Consider the following 24,828-nt stretch of genomic DNA (forward strand, 5'->3'; position numbering starts at 1 on the left):
CACCACCTCACAACCCAGCACACTTCCGGCGGAGAGTACACAATGCGATAGAGACAGGAGTTGGCAAGCAGGAAGAAGCGTAACCGGAACACAAAGAGTTTCACATTTCCACACACCATCACAAACCCCCTCGGTACGGTTTCGATCTAATTGACATCAATTGAGGAGCTAATCCTTCAGGGCGACCACAGTGGGTGAGTTGTGGCTGATACGGTTTTATATTGTTTTATACATTGCGTTTTTGCCATCTCCAACGGATCTGTGCCTGACAGAAACCGTTGAGAAGTTGCGTATGCTTACTTTTTAGCACTGTTTGCACCGCCTTGCTCCAGCTGTGTGTGTGTGCCTTTTGCTCTAATTAAAAGTTATTGTAAATTTAAAGCACCATCAGCACACAATGCACCCACCCTTCATCCCTACACACACACAACACTCCGACCGGAACTCTTTACACCTAGTGGATCATCTTTTTCACTTTCACTTGGCAGCGGCACGCACAAAATTCCACCAAAACACTTTCCGTGGGGCGCGCTCGTTAGTCGCTTTCCGCACCCGCCGGGAAGAGCAAAACAGGGCACGGTTCTAGGCACGCGAACGGACTGCCCTAGTCCGGTGGCGGCACTTGTTGCTTTATATACCGGATGTAGGCGTGAGAGCTTTCACTTCGTGCACGCTTTTCCGATCGTATTTTGCCATCGTCGTGTCCTTTTCGGGATGTTTGTATGCTTTTCACGCTGAGACGGCTCCCTAGGCGTGCTCACGGTTCCGGCCGTGTTGCGATGGATACTGGTTCGCGATGGAGAGGATTTCGTTGTCGGTCGTTCTCGCCGTTCGTTGCAGCGGCAAGCACGTGTACCGGCGTGGAAAAATTGGAGGGAAAAAGTGCGGCAATGGTTTATGAATGGGGTTTTTTTTTTCAAGGAGCGTTTCCAGTAACGGTAACAAATTTAATAAATACTTTTAAGGAAATCAGCAGGATGTGTTATTTAGGAAGAAATGCAATTTGTGACTATAATGAGTAAATAACCTAATTGGAAAGAATAAAAACAGCATATTGTTGGTATAAATAAGTTAAAAATTATAAAAATAAGATATTCACATTGGTATGGCTAGAAACAATAAATAAAAAACAAGTCATAACAAAAATGAAAAATATCTACAATCAGAAACCAACAACAAAAGTCAACTAAAATGGAAAAATAACATAACAAAATAACGGTATATTGGAAAAAAGACAGAATTAGACAATATAACCAATACACAAAACTTTAATAAGACAACACAGTAGTAAAAGAGAAACTAAAACAACTTAAAATTGGATAATCAAAACACAAAAAACGCCATCAAGCAAAAAAGATGACGAAATGAAATTAGAACATGAAAAAATATTGTTAAAAAATGTAATACACATTTAATAAAAACAATAATAATAATAATAATAATAATAATAATAATAATAATAATAATAATAATAATAATAATAATAATAATAATAATAATAATAATAATAATAAAATGTGAAAAATCAGACAACATAATAAGTTGATGAATTAAAATATTTGACACATTTATATTACAAAAATCTATTTTTGATTTTTCATGGGTTTATCTTTACTCTTTATCTTAAGAAAACGTTTAATGCACTTTCAGTAATAGTATTCCATGAGCCAGCAGACTGAATTTGACACCTCTAAAAGTCGAACTCCTAACCGTGATGGCCGAAAAAGTGAAGCAACTTCGTTCAGTAGAAGCGTGCGCGATCAAAGAACGGCAGCCCGTAGCGTCTAAAATGGACTCCGTGGGGCAGTTTGAGGACGTCGTAGATGCCTGTTCCGGCATCTACAACATCCTTGCACTATTAGACAACAATCAGAGCATCGAAAAAATGCAAACGTTTTACCACCATTTTTATAAGACTTATTTTGCGTTGTTTTTATATATATTTGCTCACTATTTGTAATACAGGTTGACCTATACGAATTACATAAACGATTGTCTACTTCTGTGAAATCCGGTTTCCGCAACAAATGCTTTTTTAATGCTAAAAACATTCTCTTCAAATGAATGCAGAAATGGATGCAAAATCCCAAAAAGGATTTCGCTTTTCTAGAATATTTGCACGTTAGAATTAAATTTCAAACACAAAACAGATTTGTCATGAAAATACGGTGTTCTAGCAAAAATAAACCAGAATTTAAACCCAACCCCCTTTCCAACAACCGCTCCGCGGCGGGGCGGTATCATGTTCCGGAGGGCCCTTTTGAATGACTTGGATGTGTTCAGTACACAAGAGGGAACACAAAATAGCACAAGAGCGATTTTGAACTCTCGTCGGTATTTTCATTGCAGTGTACCATCTCTCCTCCGTTGTCCTATTTGCAGCAATTTTACCGCAAATGAGTCTGCGATCAGCAAGTGGGTGAGGGGTGATCTCTCGCCTTACCTACCGAGAAACCCGATTTCCTTGGAGACCCTCCTCCCGTTCTGATTTAGTCTTTTAAAGGCATCGTCTCAATGGGGGATAACTTTGAAAACGATGCCAGGATGTACATACATAAGTAAGTGTAATAAAAACGGCAACGAACCGTAGAAAAAAGCTTTCGAAGCTTCTGCATCTGTGTCTTTCTGTGGGCTCAGCCTTAGCAACGATTGAAGCTGGCTAGACACAAGACAGCAAAAGATAGAAATCACAAAGAAATAGGAGAAAAGCGCACCGCTAATACCGTGTTGATAACACAATTCGAAGGAAAGTTTGCAGAACGGATACCAAGAAAACAAACCTGTAAGCGGCTGATGAAACTCGGTCACTAGGATGCGATTCGTTCGGTTGGTTTAAATTGAATTTATCACGACTGTTGTTGCATGTCTTCGGCTTGCTTTGGCATGTTGTGTTGCAGTTTTCGCTTCCAAGTTTTATGGCAAAACCGCCATCAGCTTCGTAATTGGCTTCAAAATGGTCGCACAGCGGCTGTTGTTTGTCTAGGTTGGGCTGGGACTTACCCTCAGCAATCGGTTATTTAATATTGGCAAATTGCTAGGTCCTTCTGCTGCCTCCCTATTTTCGTGTTTGCTCTCAGGTTTCTTTCCGCTTCAAGGGCACAACGCCGTACATCAACGCAGTGGAGGCGCATTCAACCGATGGAAGATAAATTAGGATATTACTTTTTTTTTATTTTTTACTTATGTGTTCCTGTCTATTTCCGCTTAGCCAAGCAATAGGATCCTTTCCCATGACGGCGTAAAAAAGGCTCTCTCGTTTTTCTGTATATGTTCGTAATGTGTGCCCTTATGGTTACAATTTTTGTCACTTTGTGCGTGTGTGTGTGTCCTTTCCCATTTGTCAATTTTTCCTCGAAGTTTGGTGTCAAATTTCCCGGCCCTGCGGTCGATTTCATTAGTAATTGGCGGAACAGCAGCAGTGTAGCGCCGATGTGCGGCAGCCGCAACCGATGACGTCACAACACCGGCATCGACATCGTGGGAATGATTGATTTGGCGTCCGCGGGCTTGCCGAAAATAGCCGGCTTTTGTAACAAAGTTGCCGCCTCGGTTCGATTCGATTTAAAACACATTCTTCAACACGTCCCGATTCACGACACCGGCGTACTGCGTGTAGACGGTCGATTTGCCCGTCAGGGCGATGAATTGTTCCGCTACCTCGACGGCGACGCGCACCTGCGCCTCGGACGTACTGGCACCTGTGGGGCAGGTAAGAAGATTGAAGGTAATTAGACACGCTGGTACGCCCAAAGTCACACTCTCTTCTTACCCAGGTGAGGCGTTGCGACCACCTTCGGGTGATTGATGAGCTTCCGAGTGGTGTCCGATTTCGGGGGCTCCTCCGGGTACACGTCGACGGCGGCCCCACCACACTGGCCACTCTCGAGGGCCGTCACCAGGGCGGCCTCATCGATGATGCCACCCCGGGCGACGTTAACCACCCGTACGCCCTTCCGGCACTTGGCAAGGGTAGCGGTCGAGATCAAATCTGTCAAAAAGAGAGAAAGAAAGCCATTTTTGGAATCAATTCCTTCTTACAACACCAATAGAATCGCGTGCTTACTGCGTGTGGCAGGAATGAGCGGCGTGTGGACGGTGATGTAGTCGGCCAACGGCCAGATCTGCTCCAGCTCCATCTTCTCGATGCCGGCCGCCTTCGCCTCCGCGGCCGTCGTGATCGGATCGAACCCGATCACGCGCATCCCGAACGCGTTCATGCGTACGCCGACCTCGCGCCCGATGCGACCGAGCCCGAGAATGGCGAGCGTCTTGCCGTACAGCTCCGAGCCGGAGTACAGCTTCCGGTCCCAGCGGCCCTCCTTCATGCTGGTGGCCGCCGGGCAGATGGGGCGGGCCAGCGCCCCGATCAGGAAGCACGTCAGCTCGCACGCCGAAATCGAATTGCCGCCGGGAGTGCTGTTTGGGCGAGGGAAGCGGAATGGAAAAGTTAGTTTGTGGTTGGAAGTAATTACTTCCATTGAGAAGAGTTAAAAAGTTGCTTGTATGGTTGTACTGTACTGCAAACCAACTAGTGGAATTTCATATTGGTAATGGGTTATTTACTACATTTTCATGCTCATTGATTTGAATTGGAGTAAATTAGTGGATATTGCAATTTGAACCTTTAACTCACCCCGAAGATCTTCAGATACACTAGATATGTGCATACTGAGTAAGAGTGAGGGAATGAGTTGAATCCTGCAAGTGCATGTATGGATTCAACTGTACACGTAGAATTTATACAGGGTGTACAGGGTCTTTTGAATAGACACCGCTGTCTACCACTTGATCACACCGTCAGGTGGTGTAAGTTACTCGGTCCAATAAATAACCCAATTATCATCATCGATTGCACAACTGTCAGATTCGGCACGGTTTATTTTGTTACGCAAAATTTTGCAAAAACAAAACGGATTCAAACACATTACTTTTATTCAAGCACGATGTAGTATAAAGATCAAAATATTATTTTTTAATACTGCAACAACCAGCTACCCAACTCTTGGTCAGTCACTTGGAAATTTGACATTTTCTGTAGGTGATCATCATGATCGGACCGGTCTGGTGGTATAGTCGTCAACTCGTACAACGTAACAATATGCCCGTCATGGGTTCAAGTCCCGAATAGACCGTGCCCCCATACGTAGGACCGACTATCCTGCTATGGTAACAATAAGTCACTGAAAGTCAAGCTCATTTCACCAAGTGGGTACAGGCAGGCCTTGACCAACAGAGGTTGTTGTGCCAAAGAAGAAGAAGAAGATCATTATGATAGTCATGGGAGATGTGCGGTGCGTGCGAGTGATCCCAAGCAACAAAATGAGCATGATTTCTTCCTCAAATGCTTTATCATTTTACCTAACAGACCATCATAACGGACAGTGCGAGAAAGCATGCTCATTTTGTGGCTTGGCATCCCTTGCCAAGTATTTCCCAAGAATGTCGTGATTATCATAAGGAGAAAATATCATGACCAAGTGAGTGACCAAGAGTTGGGTGCTACAAAAAATGTCACCAAGCATGTGATAGGTTCAACAACTGTTTGAGTCTCACCCCTGATCATCACGGTGAACTGACTTGAACTTCGTTTCAGCGATGAGTGTTGGTGACTGAAACAATGATGTTTGGAAGCACTATCCACAAGCTAGAAAATGTCATGATTATGCTTGTGACGGCATTAAGCTAAGCTTGTCAGTCAGAGTATCGCGTTGGACTCAAGCATTCGCATGTCCAGTTTGGTATGTTCTGACGCACTTCCATTGAGTATCAGCAATATACATCAAGCTACCAAAGATATGTTAATGCTTTTCTACGTTGCATCAGGAAGTAAAACCTCAATAGCCTAAATTAGTTGTCGGCGAAGCAGATGTGTAAGTTTAATTCCAAACAATTTGTGATTTGAATCCGAATAGAGTGAGCCAGCTGAATCCGAAAAAAGTGAGTCAGTAGTCGGCACAGAGAGTAAAGTATTTGAATCTATCAGGAGTGAGTCACGACTAACGAGTCGGCAAAGAGAGAGAGAGAGAGATAGAGAGAGCAATGATGTGTATGATGTGAGATGTGTAATCTTGCAATCTTGGATTTTACAGTGCAATCTTGGATTTTAGCCGATTGTGTCGAAAAAAAAGTGGTATATTTTGGTATTCAAGGCTTTACAATTGTTAGCACGTTTTTGTGTTGACTGTTTTGGCTGCGTGAAAAAGGTAAACAACACAACTGCTGTCACCTAGTGACCGAGATATGTAGATAAACCAAGTTAGAAAAGGTGCCGCTAGGTGGCGTAAAGGATGTTATCAACTGAAAGAGGCAAACATATACATTGCGAAAGAGATGAAGAGACACGATCCAGCCTCCGGTCATACACCCCATAAAGGTCGAGCATAAGGGCATAGACAGGAAACGGCGCGAAACTATTGGCAGTAGCAAAAGCGAGTGTGACCGGACAAGTTAAAAATATAGAATTTGCATCAAAACGTCAAAGATCATTTTCTTATTTCAAACACCCGGAAAGAAATTGTTACCGAAGTAACAACAATATTGATGAGCATTTGTTGAGGGTTTGTTGTATAATTTAAAAAAATCGTTCACTTTCATTCCCAACACTTATCACTTCATCACGCACGCACACACTGCCACTGGGCAAACGTTCGCTACTTACTTCAGCACCAGCACGTTGTTTCGCGTCGCTGCTTCGATGTTGATGTTGTCCACGCCGGCACCGGCACGTCCGACCGCCTTCACCCGGCCGGCGCCCGCGTCCAAAATCTCGGCCGTAATTTTCGTGTCCGACCGCACGATGAGAGCATCATAATTCTGTCACAATAAACAAAAATCGTCGAAAAAGTCGATTAGTTTGTGATGATGGAAATCTAATTCTTGATGGCAGTCTATCTATCTCGTCTCGCCCAACTCATCCCCCCTTTACGTCTTCTTCCTTATCCTCTCTAGGCGCGCATTACACGCGAATATTTCATCCGTCAAAACGGAAGCTTTCCGGTGGTGGTAGTTTTCCGGAGAATGAATTCGTTACGGATGCGCCAGCGCGGAAAGCAAGGACTCCTACTACGGGCTGCCCCGGGGGGGGGCATTCGCGGGTAAGGCAGCTCTTGTTTACTACGGACTGTTTAGCAACCCCGCGGGGCGCGGCTGCTCGTGCTGCTCGGCCATTGTGGCACGGCGGGAAATGGTTCGATTAAATGTTGACGCACGCCTCATTCATTTGGTCGCAAGATTAATTGCGATGGACTGTGGGAGTGGGGTTAGGAGAGTGCGGGAGGAAAGGTGGGGGTCCATCGTGGTGTTGATGGGCATATTACGTGAGGGGAGAGCAAAAAAACAATAAATGCGTGCTCAATTGCTCAAGGATACGATTGGATGGCGTGTCTGGGCGATGATGATTTGGTTTTGTTGTGGATGATGAAGTGAATGAATATGGGGGGGATAGGTGGAAGTAGGTTTGAATGATATGATTTAAAAATAGAGCTCGGATCGAACTATATTTAATATCTAGAACATGGCAACTGGAACAGAACTAATCAGCGAAGTTATTTTATTTAATGCCGTACAGCTTTAATAGCACGATAGTATTATAGTAGGATTTGCGTTTCGCTAAAGGATTTGATCGTCTTAGAAAAGTGCCTAAAATTCTATGAGGATTTTTGCATTACTAACCCAGCTGGAAGGCAAATTTGAGTCCTAGGTCAGCTAATTTCAATTATACGGAACCGAGTGGAATGAAATGCCGAAATTCACGCAAACCAGAAGTTAAAATCGGAATAATTATGTCCTCTGATGATCGTTTTCACTAAAATCGCTTTATGTTAGGACATGAAAAGCTAGCAAATCTTTATTACCGGGCATCTTCATGCTTTTGATTGCTTTGGTTGCACTGGCTCAATGAACCATGGTTGGGAACATCATGTAAAGAGTGCTAATGAGTGAGGGTTGCAGAAAAATACCAGCTAAAATTATCAAAGTGATTTAGTGCGAATTTGACTTATGTTTGCAATTAAAAATACTAAAAACATGAATGGAACCTAAATAAGTGGGGCTTCTTGCAAAGATAAAACAATCTGTAAGGATTTCATTTGAAGTTGTACCTAGTGGTTACGTTGAAAAGGCCTGTATTATAAAGAAATTTAATACCAGCAGGTAGAAGCAAAGTTGAAAATACTCTAAACCCTTTACACTTCTAGCTAATTACCCTTAGTATCGCTTAAAATTAATTAATATGGAGCCCTCAATTATATGAACTGAATGAACTAGAGTATTATTCCAAGACTTAAGAAGATGTATTAAGGTCGTAAATTAAGAAGCAGGTGCTATAAAGGTAGACAATCTTTCCGAAGCAATACATACATTTCTGAAATTTAAAAGAAGATAAGGAATTTGCATGATTGCTACGTTTTAAAAATTGAAAATTAAATATAGCTGATTTTATGGCATATTTTTTCTTGAAGTTCCCGTAACAAAAAATCAACCATGTAGTTTTATGATAGTTATTAGCAATATCGACTCCACTTTGTTATTTCATGCTATTTTCTTTTACTCAGATTCTAACGGTATTCAAAAACGCGATCTAGAACCCTTCCAAAGGTTTCAGCTTCTAGACAACCTTCAGTCTATGCAGTAAGGCCAAACTAGTTGTATCCAATTCTTCAATTAACTCGCCTCTCCAAGCCCTTCCGTCCCATACACGCGCGCTCTGGAGCTAAGGGAAGCTTCAAGATCCGGCTCCCCCGTCCGCGCACTAGTCTAAAGCGAGCCAGAGTACACTCACCTTAACCTCCTTAATCAGCTCATCCTGTGACAGCTTCAGCTTGTAGTCAACCTGCAACAATAGCAACACCATCCCACAAGGAAAGGATAAACGTGTTTAGTTACACTTCATAGAAAGCAGCACCGTGTATGTAATCAGAATTTGGAAGATTCCCGTTTTAAAATGGCACAAAACACTACTCACTTGAATGCCATGGTCTTGCAGCAGCTTGACGCACGCATTGTCAACGGCATCGCACACTAGCACACGCTTAATATCAACTGGCATTTTGGGGAAGGGATCGGTTTATGTGTGAGAGAAATGCCTTTTAACTGAACTACACTACTTTCGTTCCTGCGAGCAAAGGGCTGCACAACACAACAAAGCAAAACACAACTGCACCGGACGCACTGTTCCAAACGAATAGCTGGATCGCACAAGCTGGACGACGGCGATGGTGCCACCACTCAAGGCTCACGACCTCAGAGGACCGGCCACTCTATCTCGCTTGCACGAGCACAGCCAGGGCTAGGGAAGGCGCGTGAGTGCGAGCGAGCGCGAACGAACCAGAACGAGAATGAAACGAGATATCGCGCAGACGAGTCTAGCCCGCATGTAATGGTGCACTTGTAACAGGCCCGGCTCTAGGCGTCATCTCTCGCTGTACGCGCACCAATACTACCGTGGCGACGATCGAATGATCGAGCGTAGGAAAGACGAGCATGTTGCTGTTTACTTAGATGAAGCGAAGATGCTGCTGCGCGACAACATCGAGGAATCGACCCGGTTTGCATGACGTCCTACGTCCCGGGCCGGTTCTAGAACGGGTGGGCTTGTGTGGGGACGGGTGGGAATAAATGCAAAGGGTTCTGCCCGGTCAATACACAGGCAGCACGGTTCAATTACGCCGCTCTTGCACCGGTTACTGGTACCGGTTTCCATGCCCACCATGGCGATGAAAGTGGGCGTAGCGCATCCTGTAACGGCAAAAGTATACAGTAGATCGTACAGTAGACATGTGGGAAGGTTACAAATGGACAAAAAGAAAGGTTTAATTATACTTACATAGTTGGAGTTAGAACTGTCCTCGTTGTGTAAAAAGTCTCTGGTCACCTAAATGTCCCCTAAAACTTATTAATATTTCCGACCAAACTCAATCATCATTTCCCACTGTTCCAACCGTCCGCCTCTCACCAATTTCTAGTTGCCAGGGCCAGGTCAGGATCGAGCACAAACCCCATCCACGTGCCTCCGCCCGCTGCCTGAGCCGCCAAGAGGACTGAGCTCGCGCTCGCTTATCATTGACAGCTTATCGGTCTGTGGCTACGTTTGTTTACCACCCGTTTACATGACGATCGGGATGACGGAAACTATCATCACCTCCGGGAGAAGACACGCGTACCATGTTGTCAGGGGGCAGAAGATAGGGAGTCGCAGCCGCCGCCGCCGCCGGTGTCTCGTGAATCACACGCATCACTCTCACTGCGGCGTGTTTTTGCCCGCTCGCGCGCGCTCCTTATCTTGGGTACGACGAACCAATGCTCTGGTCGCCCTGGTGCGTACTCTGTGTACACAAGCGCTTCTCGACCGTGCATAAGTTCTACAGGAAAGCTGTATCTTGGCATTGGCCAACTACACTTATCGGTTGGAATTTCCATCAAGTGGTCCCTTTGCCTCGAGGCCGGTTGTTACCTGCTGCTACTGCTCCTAAAGGAGATGATAAGATTTACCATGGTGATGGCAAACTAATAGTTCTTGTCACCCAAACGGTAGACAGATTAAAGGATTTTGAAGGGTCTGATTAGACTGCTAATGATTTTTGAAGCAGTCCGACAACATTAATTGCTCAATAGAAACCCTTGTTATGTGCTCTCGTGGTAAAAGAAGTGAAAAGAGACTAAGAAAAGGCCATTTTTCTAACTGTGAACAGTTTATCCGTTCCGATGGCTCAACATAGTCAAACAGATCCACCAAGTGTGCTTCGATATCCTCTTGAATTATTTTTCATATCCCGTCGGCAGTGCGTTCGCTTCCGGATTGTGAAAGAGCGTCTTCACTCCATCCCGCCACGGGTAGCGCTTGGTGCGTATGTGAAGATACTCGTACTCGATGAACTTTGGACGGGGCCGGTGCGCATGTTCCTTCTGGTGCTCGGTGTACGTGTTCAGCGCGATCAGTCCAACGAGCGGCATCGCTACCATGAAGGTAATTTTCTTCCAAAACTTGTATCCACGGGATGACGAAGGAGCAGGTTCTTCAGGAGGAATGGCGTTAAAATGGGAAGTTGCACTGAAGGTATTGGGTATTCATCCCACTATCATCTGCACTTACCCGGACATGGAGGACAAGGAGGAGCTGTTGGTGCATTGAGGCAGAACGTCCGTCTCAGGAATAAAGTCGCCATATTGGAGGTTCGTGAGAATCGAGACAAACTTGAGGACATCTTCCTGTTTTGATGGATGTGTTGCAACGAGGATGGATGTTCTGGAAATGCGAATCCAGTGGTAGTTTGGGAGATGTCAAAGAAGACACAGTAACCATGGAAACTAATTCACCAGTCTCCTCAGTTGTCTATTTCTTTCAACGGTGCCAATGCTTACCGCATGTCAAGTGTTTGTTGCCATGGCAATGTAAAGCCAAGGATGGGATTTCAAAGCGTTCCCCAAAAACAAACCACTCAGTGCCGCTCAACAGCTCAAGCGAAGACGGTTGTGAATTGTAGTAGGGAAGTTCGGTTCGTCGTCTGTAATTTGTTTTGCATCAATTCAATCCAAAATGGCGGTTCGATTCCTTATCATCAGAATCCACGGTAGGAAACATCCAGCATCGAGTATAGTGACCTAAATCAACATCAACCACGTGCGCACCGATGCTTATCAATTGCCAACAGGAATGCTTTTCCTGTTGGAAATGCGCACAGCAATACAAAAATCATATTGTAAGTCTTTTATCTTTTTTTTTTGTTTTTTTTCAATCATATTTTCCTTTATTTTATACAAATTTGCTTATTTATCCATTTACATACAATTTGTGTTTGTTGTGTTTGTGTGTGTGTAGTAACGATTCAGGGGGTTATTACAAATGATTTAATATTAGCGTTCATTGGGCTTGCTTTCCTTCGTTTGCCTATTTTCGCCTATCACACCCCTTATCGCCTTATCACCATTTGGTTGGTGCAGTGTACTTTATCGCTTTCTCTTCCTAACTATACTACTATTTTTTTCGGATTTGCTTTTCTTTTTGCTTGTTTATTTGTTTGTTTTTTGCAATGTGCTATTTTTTTAGTAACAGCGCGCGCAACTTTTGCATTTTTATACTATTTATTTTTGTGGCTTAAATTTTCAGACATCTTGCGGAAACGGGAACATATTTGCTATAGTCACGGGGAGTGTATGTGGGGTATTCATTTACCGTTTTTTCGTTGAGTGCGACAAAACACATTTACACACATCCACACGCACCGAAAATCGATCATTTTGAACATCATTTTTTTATTCTCTTTTGTGTTGTTTTGTTTTGTTTGTTTTTGGCTGTTATCATTTTTTTCTGATTCGACAGATTGTACGTAAATATCTATCACAAAACAGATTGGTAATTATCGTATCTCATTACTGCTTTTATCGCTTCTCGGTGCACATCCAGGTTGGTTGCAAATTTCACTGCTTGCTGCACGCAATAATAATCTCTTGCTCGTTACAGAAAAACACAAGTTTGCGCTTGCAACACTTTCTGGGATAAACATTTTGTTAGTACAACAGTTGGAAAACCACTTAACGAGCAATTTAAAGGCAAATTTTCGTGTCCAGCTTGTACATCAAACGCACATACAAAAGCGACAATGCTGTTGTTCTTCGGGAGGTGCTGTTGGTAGCTATTATTAAAAAAAAGATATAAATCCAAACTATTTTTCCACACCTGCAACGGTGGTGGTGGTGATGGTGGGTTTGCGCTGTTTATTTTCTCCTAAAATTCGCTCATTATCGAACTAAACGGACTCTTGCTATCTTCACCTAAAAAACGGGGAGCATGCAACATTATTACACTTATTGCACTGTTTTTGGCTTATATTGCACTTCCGAAAACAAAGCAGCTGGAAACAGTTGTACAAAAATAGCTACAGCAGTCCTGCTTCTGGGTCTACCACTACCACCCAGAATGCGTGTTTCCATCACCAATGTGCAGTTCGCATGCTCGTCTCATTCGATTCGATAATATGTGATATAAAAAGGGATCAACAACGGAATAGAGATTAATTTAAAAAAGCTACCGGGATGTGTCTGTGAATCTTCTCTCCCTCCCCTCGCGAGTCAGACACAAGTCTTCTGTTATGCTTTTTTAACACAACAACGTACAACAATCTTTGCTACACGATGTGTGTATGTGTGTGCTCCTACAAAGCTACATTTTCACCAAACGCTTACACAGTGCGGGGATATACTTTCTTGTTCGTTATATTTTGCGTTCGCTTACAATCAGTGTTAACGCCTTTGTTTTAGTTTATTTAACATACATACTGTTGATTTTTCGCTTCCACTTTCCCGCAGAGACGGATTTTATTTTTATGAAAAAGGAAAGAAGACAAATTTTGGCATGGTTTTGACTTAGCTGAGGCAGTGAGTGTGAGAGAGAGAGAGTTTTTTTTTAATAAAGTGACACAATTGTGTGTTTTTAAGCAGTTGTGCGTATTCACAAATGATCTGATGGTACGATATATTGTGCAAAAACTAAACTCGTTAATGAGAAAATAGTACAACAAAACAAAACCACAAAACACACTTACTGGGGAACATAAAACTGGGCAATAATAGTTTGCAGTGGAGCAAAAGTCGCAAAGCTATCCTCAAGAAAAGCATTAACTTCATGCTGCAGATGTTGAACACACTCTTGTACAAGCTTGTTGTAATGATGGATCACGCCATTGCAGCGGTATTTACAAGCGTATCAATGTTTTGTGCAAATGCGTAAGTGACACTTACAAGCCCACCGAGACGAAAGGTGCGAACAACAACGAGGTTTGACTGAGGCGGAACATTCTTCTCACATTTCAACTCCATTCTTTGCCATACTTTTTAGACTGTTTGTGTTTTTTCTTCTTTAATTTCGTTTTTTAATATACGCAGGCAAATTAAGCTATTAGTTATCTAACAAAAACAAACAAAACTATGTGTGCCATAAACTAATTCGTCCCTTTACGCGTCGTTAATGATAAACCGAACATCATATCAACCACACCCACACACACATACACTTCTCACACACACACACTATAGGATCATGCTGATGCGCTGTGCATTTTCGACTATCGGGGAACCATTTGTTCTATCGTTGAACACATACACACTTTACATTTACATTTATATATATATACCTATTTATATATAACACACATACCGAAAACGTTCTATTTACACACGGTGAGAGAGATACACACGATGGATATATGGGGGATGGTGGTGGTGGTGGTGGTGAACGGGAACTAAACACTAGACGCCCGCGCGCAACCCTCTCCCTAAACAGAATACGAAACAGGACTAGGCTTTAGGAAGTAGTGTTTGGAGGGGCTCAGAGTCGGCCCTACTCTCTACACGCTTTGGGACGTTTTGCTGCGAGACGCACGGGACGCTGTGTGCGTATATGTGTGTGTGAGGGTGAGTTTGGGTCGGTTTTGTTTAGGAAATTGTGAAATAAATAGTGAACACTTACAAATTAGCTGACATTAGCATTCTCTCCCCTTTCGCCCTTTCGATTATCTAGCCTATAATGGTTCTTGTTCTATATCTTGTTGCTTTTGCTTTTTTGCAAGCGCAAATTACCCTTTTTTATGCTTCACCCTAACCGCTCCTAATAAAGATTAATCTTTTTCGTGATCGGCTTCCGGCACATGTGGCAGATCTTGAGCGTTTCCGCACACTTGGAGCAGGAGCTGTGGCCGCAGAGGAACGCGACGTTCCGCCGGCGCTCCATGCAGATGCTGCAGCAGTGCGTTTCCTCTATCTCCATGATCTTGCTCTCGAGGTAGCGCAGCCGGTCGGCGGACAGCAGCCGGCCGTCCTTCGAGCCCTCGAGCGGGCAGCCGGCGGCGGTCGTGCGCCGCTCGATGTGCAGCCCGCAGGTGAGACACTTCTTCATCCGCACGCCACACTCGGCGCAGGCGATCTGATGCTGGCAGGGCTCGAACACGATCAGCGCGAGCGTCTCGTTGCACACGATGCACTCGCGCGGTGCGTCCGTCGGGGGCAGTGGCGGCTGGTGGAGCAGCTGGTGCAGCTGATGGGCCGGCGTCGTCGGCAGCGGCGGTGGCACTGGCGGTGGCGTTGGACTAGCGGAGGACGCAGCACCGGCGGCACTGGCGGGTGCGGCGGGCGTTGGTGGCTGGGGCACGCTCTTGTCCTGCACGAACTGCCGCGGGCTGTTATGCTTCGCGGCGGCGGCGGCGGCGGCAGCGTTGGTGGTAGTACCGAACATGCCCGACAGATGGCTGGCCCCGCCGCGGCACGGCTTCATCATCGGTTTCGCGAACATCCCGTGATTGGGCGGGATTGGGGCGCCGGTGGCGGGCGAGTCGCCCATCGCGGGCGATAAGGCTCTGTTGGGTGAGTGGCGCGGGTGGAACGCCTGCACAAACACGTCGTTGCCGAAGCTACCGCTGACGTTCAGCTCGGTGGAGGTGTGCGGGGGTGGCTGGGGTGCTGCGCCGTGCTCCGACTCATCACCGTGACTGCCGGCCCCGAGGACGGCGGGCGGTGTGACGAGTGCACCGGCAGTGGTTGCGTCGCGGGCGGCTGCTGCCGCCGCTGCCGCCGCATGTCCCCGGTTGCGGCGGGCAGGGGTAGGGGGATTGCTGTTGCTGCTGCTGCTGTTGCCGCCCGCCGGGCCACTGGAGGAAGAGGATGATGGTGGAGGTGGTGGCGAGGCGTGCTGAAGGCCGCTACCACCCGCTAGGCCGTTCTCGAGCGCAAGCGATCCACTGCCGGCAGCGTCCGCAAGCTTCTCCACCCGCCCGCTGCCACCACTCACCGCCTCAATGCTCGGCGCGGCGGTGGTGGAGCCCGCGGGTGCAATGCTCATCCCCTCAAAGTTGCACAGCAACTGCTGGGTGTCCTCCTCGGCGTTGGGAAGATTGCGCGAGCACGACCCGCCGACCGCGGAACCGAGACCGTGGGCGACCGGGTAGCTCGTGGAGATGACGGGACCGTTGGGGGCGGCGGCTGCCGCCGCTTCCCGTGCCAGCCGCGTCCGCTCGTACTCCACAATGATCTCCTTGATCTGCGGACTGCCGATCCAGTCGAGCACACGGGCGCCCTTCCGGTTCACGTCCAACGGGCAGCCCTCACTGGCGAGAAAGCACAGCAGCGCGTACATCAACCGATGCTCGATCACGATGCCAGCCAGCGACTGGTAGATGTCGTGTATTTTCGGCGCATCCGTCGGCGACACGTCGTGCACCAGGTTGCCCTTCTTGATGATGCACAGATGCATCGCGTTGTCGCCGTCCTCGTCGCGCGCCCGCACGTCCGCGCCCAGATCGACCAGCTTCTCGATCGCGGCCGTGTGGCCCTGCGACACCGCCAGCAGGAACGGCGTCTGGCTGCGGTTGTTGCGGATGTTTATGTCCGCCTGGCCCTCCTGCACCAGCACCTCAATGACGCGCGTGTGCCCGTTCAGCGCGGTCAGATGCAGCGCCGCGAACCCGTCATCCTTGCGCACGTTCACCAGCTGCCGCGCCAGGCGGATGATGTGGCGCGCCGCGTGCACGTTGCCCTTCAGGGACGCGTGGTGCAGCGCGTTGAAGCCGCGGTGGTTGCGGATCGTCAGGTCGAGCGTTGGGCAGCTGCAGAGCAGCTCGACCACTTCCGTGTTCTCCTTGCCGATGGCGTCGTGCAGGGCGGTGTCGCCGTACGCGTCCTGCATGTTCACGTTGGCGCCGAACTCGAGCAGCACCTTCACGCAGTGCGGCGGCTTCTTGTGGGCGGAGATGTGCAGCGCGGAGCAGTGGGACGAGTTGAGCTCGTCGATGCTGGCGTTGTGCTGGAGCAGGACGCGCATTACCTCCGGCTGGTTGCCGAACGCGGCGTAGTGGAGGGTGGAATCACCCTCCTTGTCCACCACGTTGACGTTGGCGCCCATGAGGATGAGGTATTTCACGAGCTCCACGTGACCCTGGTGGGCTGCGACTTGCAGGCAGGTTTTGCCACCGCTCACGTAGTTCACTGCCTCCGGAGTCATGCTGCAAGTACGGAGAGAAGCATACAAATGTCATTAATACAGGGGTTTCACTCTAAAAATACAAAAATACTGTCGCTCTTCTTACCATAGCTGACTCTGCACGTAGTCCAGATTACCCTGGGCCGCCTCCCGCACCAGCTTATCCGCCGCAGTACCCCCGGTCAGCCCGGCCAACGGTGCCATATGATGCTCCTGGTTGCGCTGATTGCTCAGATCCGCCATACTGTTCGATCGTTCTGTCGCCGCCGCATGACACGATGACGCCAGCTTGACGCACTTCGGATTTACCGTCCACGCCATATCGTCATCCAGCTGCTGGACGCGCAAATCCCCATCGCCGTAGATCTTGATCACCTTGCCCGGCTTGCCCAGCACGTTGTGCATCGTTTCGATCCACTCGCCGTGCCCCTTCTGCAGATGCTGCATCTTGGCCGGGTCCGAGATGAACGTCACCATGTCGCCCACGTTGAAGCTGTAGATCTTGACGAGCGCCGCCGGATGGAACGTCCACCGGTTGGCGCAGCCCTCGTACTGCACCCGTATGTCGCCCTTGTCCGTGATCCGGTGCACGATGCCGACCTTCGTCAGGTATTCGGCCATGCGCGGATTCCATCCGCCGTGGCCCTGCTGCAGCATCTTGAGGCGATCCTCCGCGATCGCCACCTGCACCCGGTCGCCGACGTAAAAGTGCGAACGCACCGGCGGCGAAACCGGCTGCTGTTCTTCCGGTTGTCCTGGGGAGAGGAGATGATGCAATCGGTTAGGAGATTCGTTTATAGTTTGATTTAAAAAAAACCGCCAACCTACCTAATACTGGCATGTGATCTTTGTAGTAATATCCGCCGACGGCTGGCTGCACGTACCGCAGATCCACGTTTCCCTTATGCCCTAACCGATACACGTTGGTGGAGCCGGAGGCCCACGCTACACTGGCGACGCTGCGACAGGATTCGTTGTCCCAGCCGCGAATTTCCATAACACGACCAGTCTTGCCCGGACCGCCGTCCTGATTATTCCATTCCCAGTCGGGACCGCGCGTTACTCTCGCACCGACAAAGATGCCTTTTAGCTGTATCTTGGCTGCGCCCTTCCGCGGTGGCAAACGGATGCTGGAAGAATGATATGGAGTTTGTCAGTACGGTGTCATTTTATATATGGAAGGAGGGATGATCGTATCACGATCTTCGTAGGATATGGAACGGAAAGAGACAGGTAGTGTTTGGTGGGCAAGTGAAAGAGAGAAAGAGTGATGCATGTGTACGCACAAATCTCGCGCCGTAGGTAGCCCGAAATTCCACACGAAAAAACCTAATTCTACCTCGCACAGAGACACTGGAAGGGAGAACCCGTGAACGGGAAATGCCTGCCTGGTGTGTGTGTGTGTGTGTGGTGCGCCTACCGGCGCCTTCCAAAACCCCAGTTGACCATCTGGCGTTGGTTTTCCAACTTTTCCTGTTTTACTTTTTCCCACAACAAGCACGTGTGGTCGTCCAACAGCTGGCAGGACCTCTTCCTGGGGATTTCACCAAGGACCCAGCGCTTTTGTTTTACCGATGGGCGCCTACAAGGTTTCATTAGCTTTGGAATGGCAATATCCTTCCGCCGACACGGAGCGTTATGTCCGGTTTTGAAAATCCCCCAAGAGCATGCATCTTCCACGAAGAAGGTGAAACTCTAGAGAAACAAATAAACCTTTTTTGTCTGATGAGATGATCGTCATTATTCAGACGCACGCGCTGCGCGGAAATGCCTGCGAACAGCAGGAAGCAAGGATGATGCTGCAGAGAGTAAGAGCGGCAATGGGCGAAGAAATTGCACAAAAAATGGGGAATTTTGGATGAGGTTACAGTTTTTAGGGTGTCGCTGCTGCGTTTCGCTTCATCCAGTAGCAATAAAAAAAACCCTTTAGCATCATTATTCAAGACATCCGTGTTGAAGTGCAGTGGTCTCCAACCTGTGACGTGTAAACAGACGTACATAGTCCGTGGAAGAATTGATTTTTGAAGCGAAAAGCTTACTTCAATGTTTTACAGAAAATGTTCGACAAAGTAATATACATTTTGAAGAGATATAGAAAGTTCGTATCGTACGTATTTAAAACAACCTCTTTGGAGGATCTTTGTAAATCCAATTTGGCTCATATAAAGAGATTGAAATCCAAAATTATACAAAAAAATTTGATATATTGAAAAATTTATGATTGAAATTTTGATGTAAGACAAAATAACGGAAATTGAACATAAAAAGTTAAGTCATGAAGTTCTATAAAGATCTCCAAAAATCTGTAAATGGGGGCCTTCACGATTCTAGTTAGTTTTTTGTATGGAGTTTGACAGTTGGAGGCTGAAATCATGTAAACAATCCATACAAAACCACACAAAAAACTAGCCTGCGATTTTCAGTATAGAAAATTTTAGCCTAAAAGCTAGAATTAGATTCGAGTACCTGCTCGAAAACACGGGTTTGTTTACATTTATCCCAAGGTGCATTAAAGAGATCAGGTGGTGGAATCTGGAATCAAAATGTATGTAGTCCAGGTGGTCTCATAGCATTTATTATAACCAAATTTGAATATCACTTTTTTACAGAACGAGTGAAAACTTTTGCTCCAACGAGCTTTCTGGAGGCTTGACGAATACTCAAAACACTCTTACAATCTTCATTCAGAAGCAGAAGCGATAAAAATCTGCCTTCTAAATTCATACACCTTGGGATAAGCCCACCTGTATATTATACTCACTAAGATAGCTGCTCGAAAACTGCTATACAATGCAAACAGCTGACAGGCTGAAATTTCAGCCTACGAGCTGCAAACGGAAAGGGCCCCAATAACCAGTTCTGTAAAAAAACTACGATACTTCCAAAACGGAACCAAAATCGGGCGGGAATTTAATACTTATTTCCATTGTTGAACAAAACTTGGTGTAGGGACATTGTTAAGGTCAAAATATAGGCAAACAACTTTTGATCCAAATTTCGAATATTACATACTCTTAATAATAGTTAATTGAATAATGAAAGGAGATGCTTGAGAACGTTTGGGGTATAGTTAGTTTAGAATCTTTGATTTTTGTTCTAAACTTAGTGATTTATTAATATTTCATAATTTTGCAACATGAGCATTATGAAATGGACTGCTATTAATACAAAGCATCCCTTATTATTTGTCAACTGCCTTAACCCTATCATCCATCCGCCCCGCACTAGCACGATGGCAGTGTGGCGTAAAAAATATTTTTTTCGCAAACAAAGAGGTTGGAGAGCACGCACTGTTTTCTCTGAATATATTTTTGAGGATGTTAGCAATTTGCAAAGGCTTTTGTTTTCTTTTTCATGTTTTTTTATGCTGTTTCAATTTGTATCAATTTTCAAATAATCATATTGATTAATGTTGCTTAATTTGTTTTTGCTTATCGACAAGGTTGTTGGGTTCTCTCTTTAAATTGAAGCCACATGACAAATCAAGAGATAAGATATCGAAAACTATAAATCCGCGGAGGACATAATAGCAACCGCTAATCGTGAAGTTAACCTTTCAAGAACGAATCCTTCGCGTTCTGACCTTGCAAGGTTTTTGGCTGACAGGCCCCGGAATGTCAATTAAAAAAATCGACACACACACAGAGCCGATTCGTTGCTCTTATGCGATAAAAGGCGCTCCAACGGCATTGGAAGAAGTGTTCGTACTTCTTTCCCCAGATTTATTCTTTTTTGTCCTATCTTTTTTTGAAACATCGTAGTTTTTTTTTCTCGATTGTTCTTTACAGATGATCATGAATATCTTTTTTTTCTGTTTTTGTTTCATTCAATAACACGATCGAGTCGCCTTTTAATACGTGACGTAAACACGACGGAGAAACGATGATTCTCATCCCTGTTCATTAACAACTGACTGCAGCCAAAGTAGGACCGAAGATGAGCAAAAGAGCCCCTTGAAACAGTCCCCCACATCAATGCTCATCCTACCCCCCACCACCACACTGCGCACAAACTCCGATAAGGTGGCAGAAGCTTGTTATTTGGGGCTTTCCCAAAGGCACGGCCGCTGCTCCGGCTGGACGTGAAGAGGAGTCACTAATGAAATACAAAAAAAACCGGAGAAATAAAAACATCTAAACATGGGGCAAGCATCAAGCGCTTGTGTGGTGTGGGTATGTGGGGGTTTATGATTTTTGCGATAACCTGTCTGTGTGTGTATGTGTGTTTGTGTGCGTTTAAACGTTACACGTGTGTGTAGTAAACCAGTCTGCAAGAATGATGTGTTATGCTTCCTCTGCGGGGACAGTCACCCCGCGGTGAGTGAGAAGAATTGGGGGAGAAGAATCGCGATCTTGCGTTTGGTGCCGACATTTTTGTGCGCTGAGTCTCAACACAGCCCCCCTCGGGGATGAGTAAAGCGAGGGGACCCGAGGTCTTTTGTATGTTTCAAGCAGAAGGCAACAAACTGCGCCACACGGTGGTGCCCTCGAGCTTGAATTTTCAAATCAGCCTGTAAGACAGTAAAACTGCGATCGTATAACTATTATATTGCACTCCGCTGGTACGTACACACGTGCGCGAGTGCACGATCGTTGGTGTGGTTTGATGTGGGTGGGGTGTGAGCAGAAGCAGCGGAGGAAATAGCTTTACATGGCCTCAAAACGTCGGGAAAACCCTTCAGCACACAACTACGTGGGACAGTGGCGGAGTGGCGGCATGGTTTCAGGTGCTCTCGGTAGTGACTGCATGCACCATTTTAGCGAGGCAGCGTGAGTGCGAGACCGTAGACGAGACTCTGTAAAGCCATCGCCCTTATACATGAAGGGGGGACAATACCACATCATCAGGGGGAGCAGCGTAGCAGTGTAGTCGCAATGGCGCATGGTTCATTAGTTCGGTCGATAGTTAGTCAATTTCCCTAGCGGGAATGCCCATCGTTGTACTGTGCCATGCTGGCGAACCCGCAGCGGTCACCACGCCAAGGTGACACAATACACACGCGCACACTTCACCAGCCGACACTCCCGACGACGCTGGGGTGTCGTAATATCTTTAGCAGTCATCGGGCGCAGCAATTAAAATGGGGCCACAAAGCAAAGCAAGAACACACGGTGCTTCCCATTTTCCCCCAATGCTTCACCAGTTCAGCTCCAGAGACACCCAGTGGGGTCAAGCCGACCGAACGGAAGGGCTATTGACCGATGGCCTCAAACAAGGCCATCCAATCGCGATTGCTCCGTTTTCGGGGACTTTTTTTTGTGGGGGAAATCATTGAATTTGGGAAGAAGTTTATCTGGGGGATATTGTTTGGGTATTTTGTTGGTGGAGTTTTCTGGCCCCCTTTTTTTAGTAGTTGAACTCATTAGATTTGGTTCCGATACATTAATGCAGAATACATTATAGAAATGAACCTACGTCCGGGTTCTATAAATTAAGATATCCAAAGCCTTCGATGACTTCAACTTTTGTAGGATCCAAGAACCCCACCAAAACCATTGTCTCCTGCTCCTACTTTACCCAGAATTGGTAATGAGAAGAAGGGTTTGCTACTTACCCGACCAAGTTGGCCGTCTGGAAGCGGATGAACGGATGCTCGAGGTCGTGCAGATCGTTCCCGTAGCAGGTCGCGCACAGGTCGTACGAGGCACACTCGGCACACCGGAACCGGATGCCCGCGATGCCCGCCTTGTTGCAGCCGTCGCAGATGATGTTCGGATGCTTCACGCCGATCTGTGCGTTGTCGATCACGATCAGATCGTACTGCTTGTGGTAGCCGACGCGGTAGTTGGTCCGATGGCCCGAGTCCCAGTTCACGACGACCGTTTTGTCTGGCGAGTGGGTCGATCCGGAGCGTCCTACTTCGCACAGCGTCCCGACGTGTCCCTCGCCGTCATCTGGTACATACAATCATACACAAACGCAAACAAACGAACGAAACCGAAATTAAACATCTTCATTGCAGGTTGGTTGGAAGTTGAATCATGAGTTAGCACAGAAATTGAAATTACATCACAATGACCTCAGCCGACGGCGCGGAAGTGGGGGTAAACGGTTGGTTCTCGTGCAGGTCACGCACAAAACACGCCCTCGATTTCTCTTTTCCTGCTTCTTGTTATATTTTTTTGCCAGACGAAGTTGGGGATTTCCCACTTCCGGCTTTGCAAATTCCGTTGTTCCTCGAGGAACAAGACACACACACTTTCAAGCTTAAACTTCAAGGGGCGCTCGTCCCGCACCGCTTGCACAATCTGCGTAATTCGTCACACGGTGGTAAATGTCACGAGCAGTAGCAGGCACGTTTGACGCAAAGCAAAACGCCGACGAAACCGCGGTAAACGGTGGTGGGATCACTTTCACTAACAAAGCAAACGGCACCACAACAACAACAACAGCAAACAACCGCGTGATGATAATAGACACTGCGGACACACGGCCGGCGGACAAATATCGCACTGTCGGTGATCTCCGTCCCTCTAATACACACCACACAGACACACAACGTCACCGGAAGAGATACAAACGTCGCAGCGCGCTCTGCTGTGCGACCCGAACGCGCTTGTGGCTGGCGATCGATTAACGTTTTAACCAACAATCCGCTACATCCGCACCGTGGGAGCTCTTGTGGTTCCGAACGCGCCTAGGCGCGAACCTTCGGGCTCTCACACAGTGTGCTCGCGCTGTTCTCTCTCTCGCATTGCGTACTGCTGCCGCTGCTGCCACTTCCAGCCACAAGACGCGTGCGATGACGCGCCGGTCTGGTCATGAGACGATGAACGTCGTAACAATCACATTGCGTGCGTAGGACCCCTTTAACGCCGCGTAGATATACGCGAGCGGGAGAGCCTCTGAGAGAGCGTGCGGTTGCTGATCACGTTGAGCTTCCCGGGTGGAGTAAACGGCAAGAGCGGAGCTCAAGAAACCACGCGTCTTCTCTGTCGGAAGGAAGGAAATAAAGGGATCCAGCAAACACACACACACCAGAAAGGGCACCTCACGTTTGAAAACAAAAACACTCAAATACGAAGGTGCCATCGTGTACGCGACATGTAGGTAACACGCAAATCGTCATCAATCAAGCGCGGGGTGGAACTGGAGGTTGTGGAACTCCCTTTAGAAGTGTATGGCCGGACTGTCTGGTTGCGAGACTTCCATTCTCCCCCCCTTATTTGAACTAAATTGCGACATCACGACTTCAGGAAAGTAAGGAAGGAAGGCAAATGACGATTGTGCGCTTTCTTTGTGCTTCTATGCCAGGGTTGGACATCAGGGGAAGGATGGTCTGGGGGCTCCTGCAACATATTAAGCCTTCGGTTGGGTTAGGTATAAAACGACCTTACTGACACGTGGGGAGGGCTTGAGGAGGAATAAAAGGCAAACGTCATCAATCGATCCGCCTGTGGTTTAGCCTTCCACCCACAGGGCGCAGGAGTCTCTAGGCCAAGGTGGAATGCCGGGCCCTATCTCCAACGTTTTAACACAGCGACAGAGGGAGTGAGAGGCTCTCGGAAAAGTAGAACCAAACGAGGCCTATTTTAATAGGGAAGTAACACAAAAGCAAGACAGTAGGAAGTAGTGTGCGGTTCAGAAGGAGTGCCTTTGAAATTTACTTCAATCTTTTGGGGGGCTTTCCGCGACCGCTGAACACAACTGATCGCGATGACGCGATAAACGATAAGTAGATATTGAGAATGGCGGACGGACCATGGTGTACATAGTCTTTAATGATTTTTTGTAGTCACAACACACACAAAAAAAACTCAGAACAATAATGGATGAAACGGATCTGCAAACAAAACCATAGAGAGGAGCCGCCGCACGTCATCATCGGTGGGGGTTTCTCATTGCGGCGAATGCGCGTCATCGCG

General features: G+C 46.9%; 3 protein-coding genes and 1 long non-coding RNA gene across 6 annotated transcripts in view; 1 reads left to right on the plus strand and 3 right to left on the minus strand.

The window, feature by feature from the left end:
• Positions 1-3,146: 3,146 nt before the first annotated feature.
• Positions 3,147-9,206, minus strand: LOC120954648 (D-3-phosphoglycerate dehydrogenase). Its single transcript, XM_040374749.2, has 6 exons — positions 8,963-9,206; positions 8,780-8,830; positions 6,659-6,813; positions 4,064-4,416; positions 3,770-3,988; positions 3,147-3,698 (listed from the first exon to the last, which is right to left on the minus strand). Exons 1-6 carry the CDS (start codon positions 9,044-9,046, stop codon positions 3,562-3,564), a joined length of 999 nt encoding a protein of 332 aa, XP_040230683.1. The 5' UTR covers positions 9,047-9,206; the 3' UTR covers positions 3,147-3,561.
• A 1,463-nt stretch (positions 9,207-10,669) lies between these two features.
• LOC120954649 (cytochrome c oxidase subunit 6A2, mitochondrial-like) lies at positions 10,670-11,295 on the minus strand. Its single transcript, XM_040374750.2, has 2 exons — positions 11,090-11,295; positions 10,670-11,012 (listed from the first exon to the last, which is right to left on the minus strand). Exons 1-2 carry the CDS (start codon positions 11,199-11,201, stop codon positions 10,756-10,758), a joined length of 369 nt encoding a protein of 122 aa, XP_040230684.2. The 5' UTR covers positions 11,202-11,295; the 3' UTR covers positions 10,670-10,755.
• Positions 11,296-11,360: 65 nt separating this feature from the next.
• LOC120954651 (uncharacterized) overlaps positions 11,361-24,828 on the plus strand; it is a 57,140-nt gene continuing 43,672 nt past the window's right edge. Inside the window, exons 1-2 of one of the 2 annotated variants that reach the window (XR_005751715.2) lie at positions 11,361-11,696; positions 12,317-13,918. This is a non-coding gene — a long non-coding RNA (uncharacterized LOC120954651). Of the gene's footprint in view, positions 11,697-12,316; positions 13,919-24,828 lie in introns of those variants that run through there. The other variant, XR_007452760.1, reaches the window with a different exon arrangement.
• LOC120954647 (E3 ubiquitin-protein ligase MIB2) overlaps positions 12,558-24,828 on the minus strand; it is a 61,451-nt gene continuing 49,180 nt past the window's right edge. For both annotated transcript variants that reach the window (XM_049610490.1, XM_049610489.1), the window contains exons 4-7: positions 22,518-22,857; positions 17,792-18,093; positions 17,070-17,718; positions 12,558-16,985 (exon numbers count right to left, since the gene is read on the minus strand). In XM_049610490.1, the coding sequence (XP_049466447.1) occupies positions 14,600-16,985; positions 17,070-17,718; positions 17,792-18,093; positions 22,518-22,857 (3,677 nt within the window). In that variant the 3' untranslated portion in view covers positions 12,558-14,599. The remainder of the gene's footprint in view (positions 16,986-17,069; positions 17,719-17,791; positions 18,094-22,517; positions 22,858-24,828) is intronic.

This window comes from Anopheles coluzzii, chromosome 3 (assembly GCF_943734685.1).
Source record: "Anopheles coluzzii chromosome 3, AcolN3, whole genome shotgun sequence".
Taxonomy (NCBI): domain Eukaryota; kingdom Metazoa; phylum Arthropoda; class Insecta; order Diptera; family Culicidae; genus Anopheles; species Anopheles coluzzii.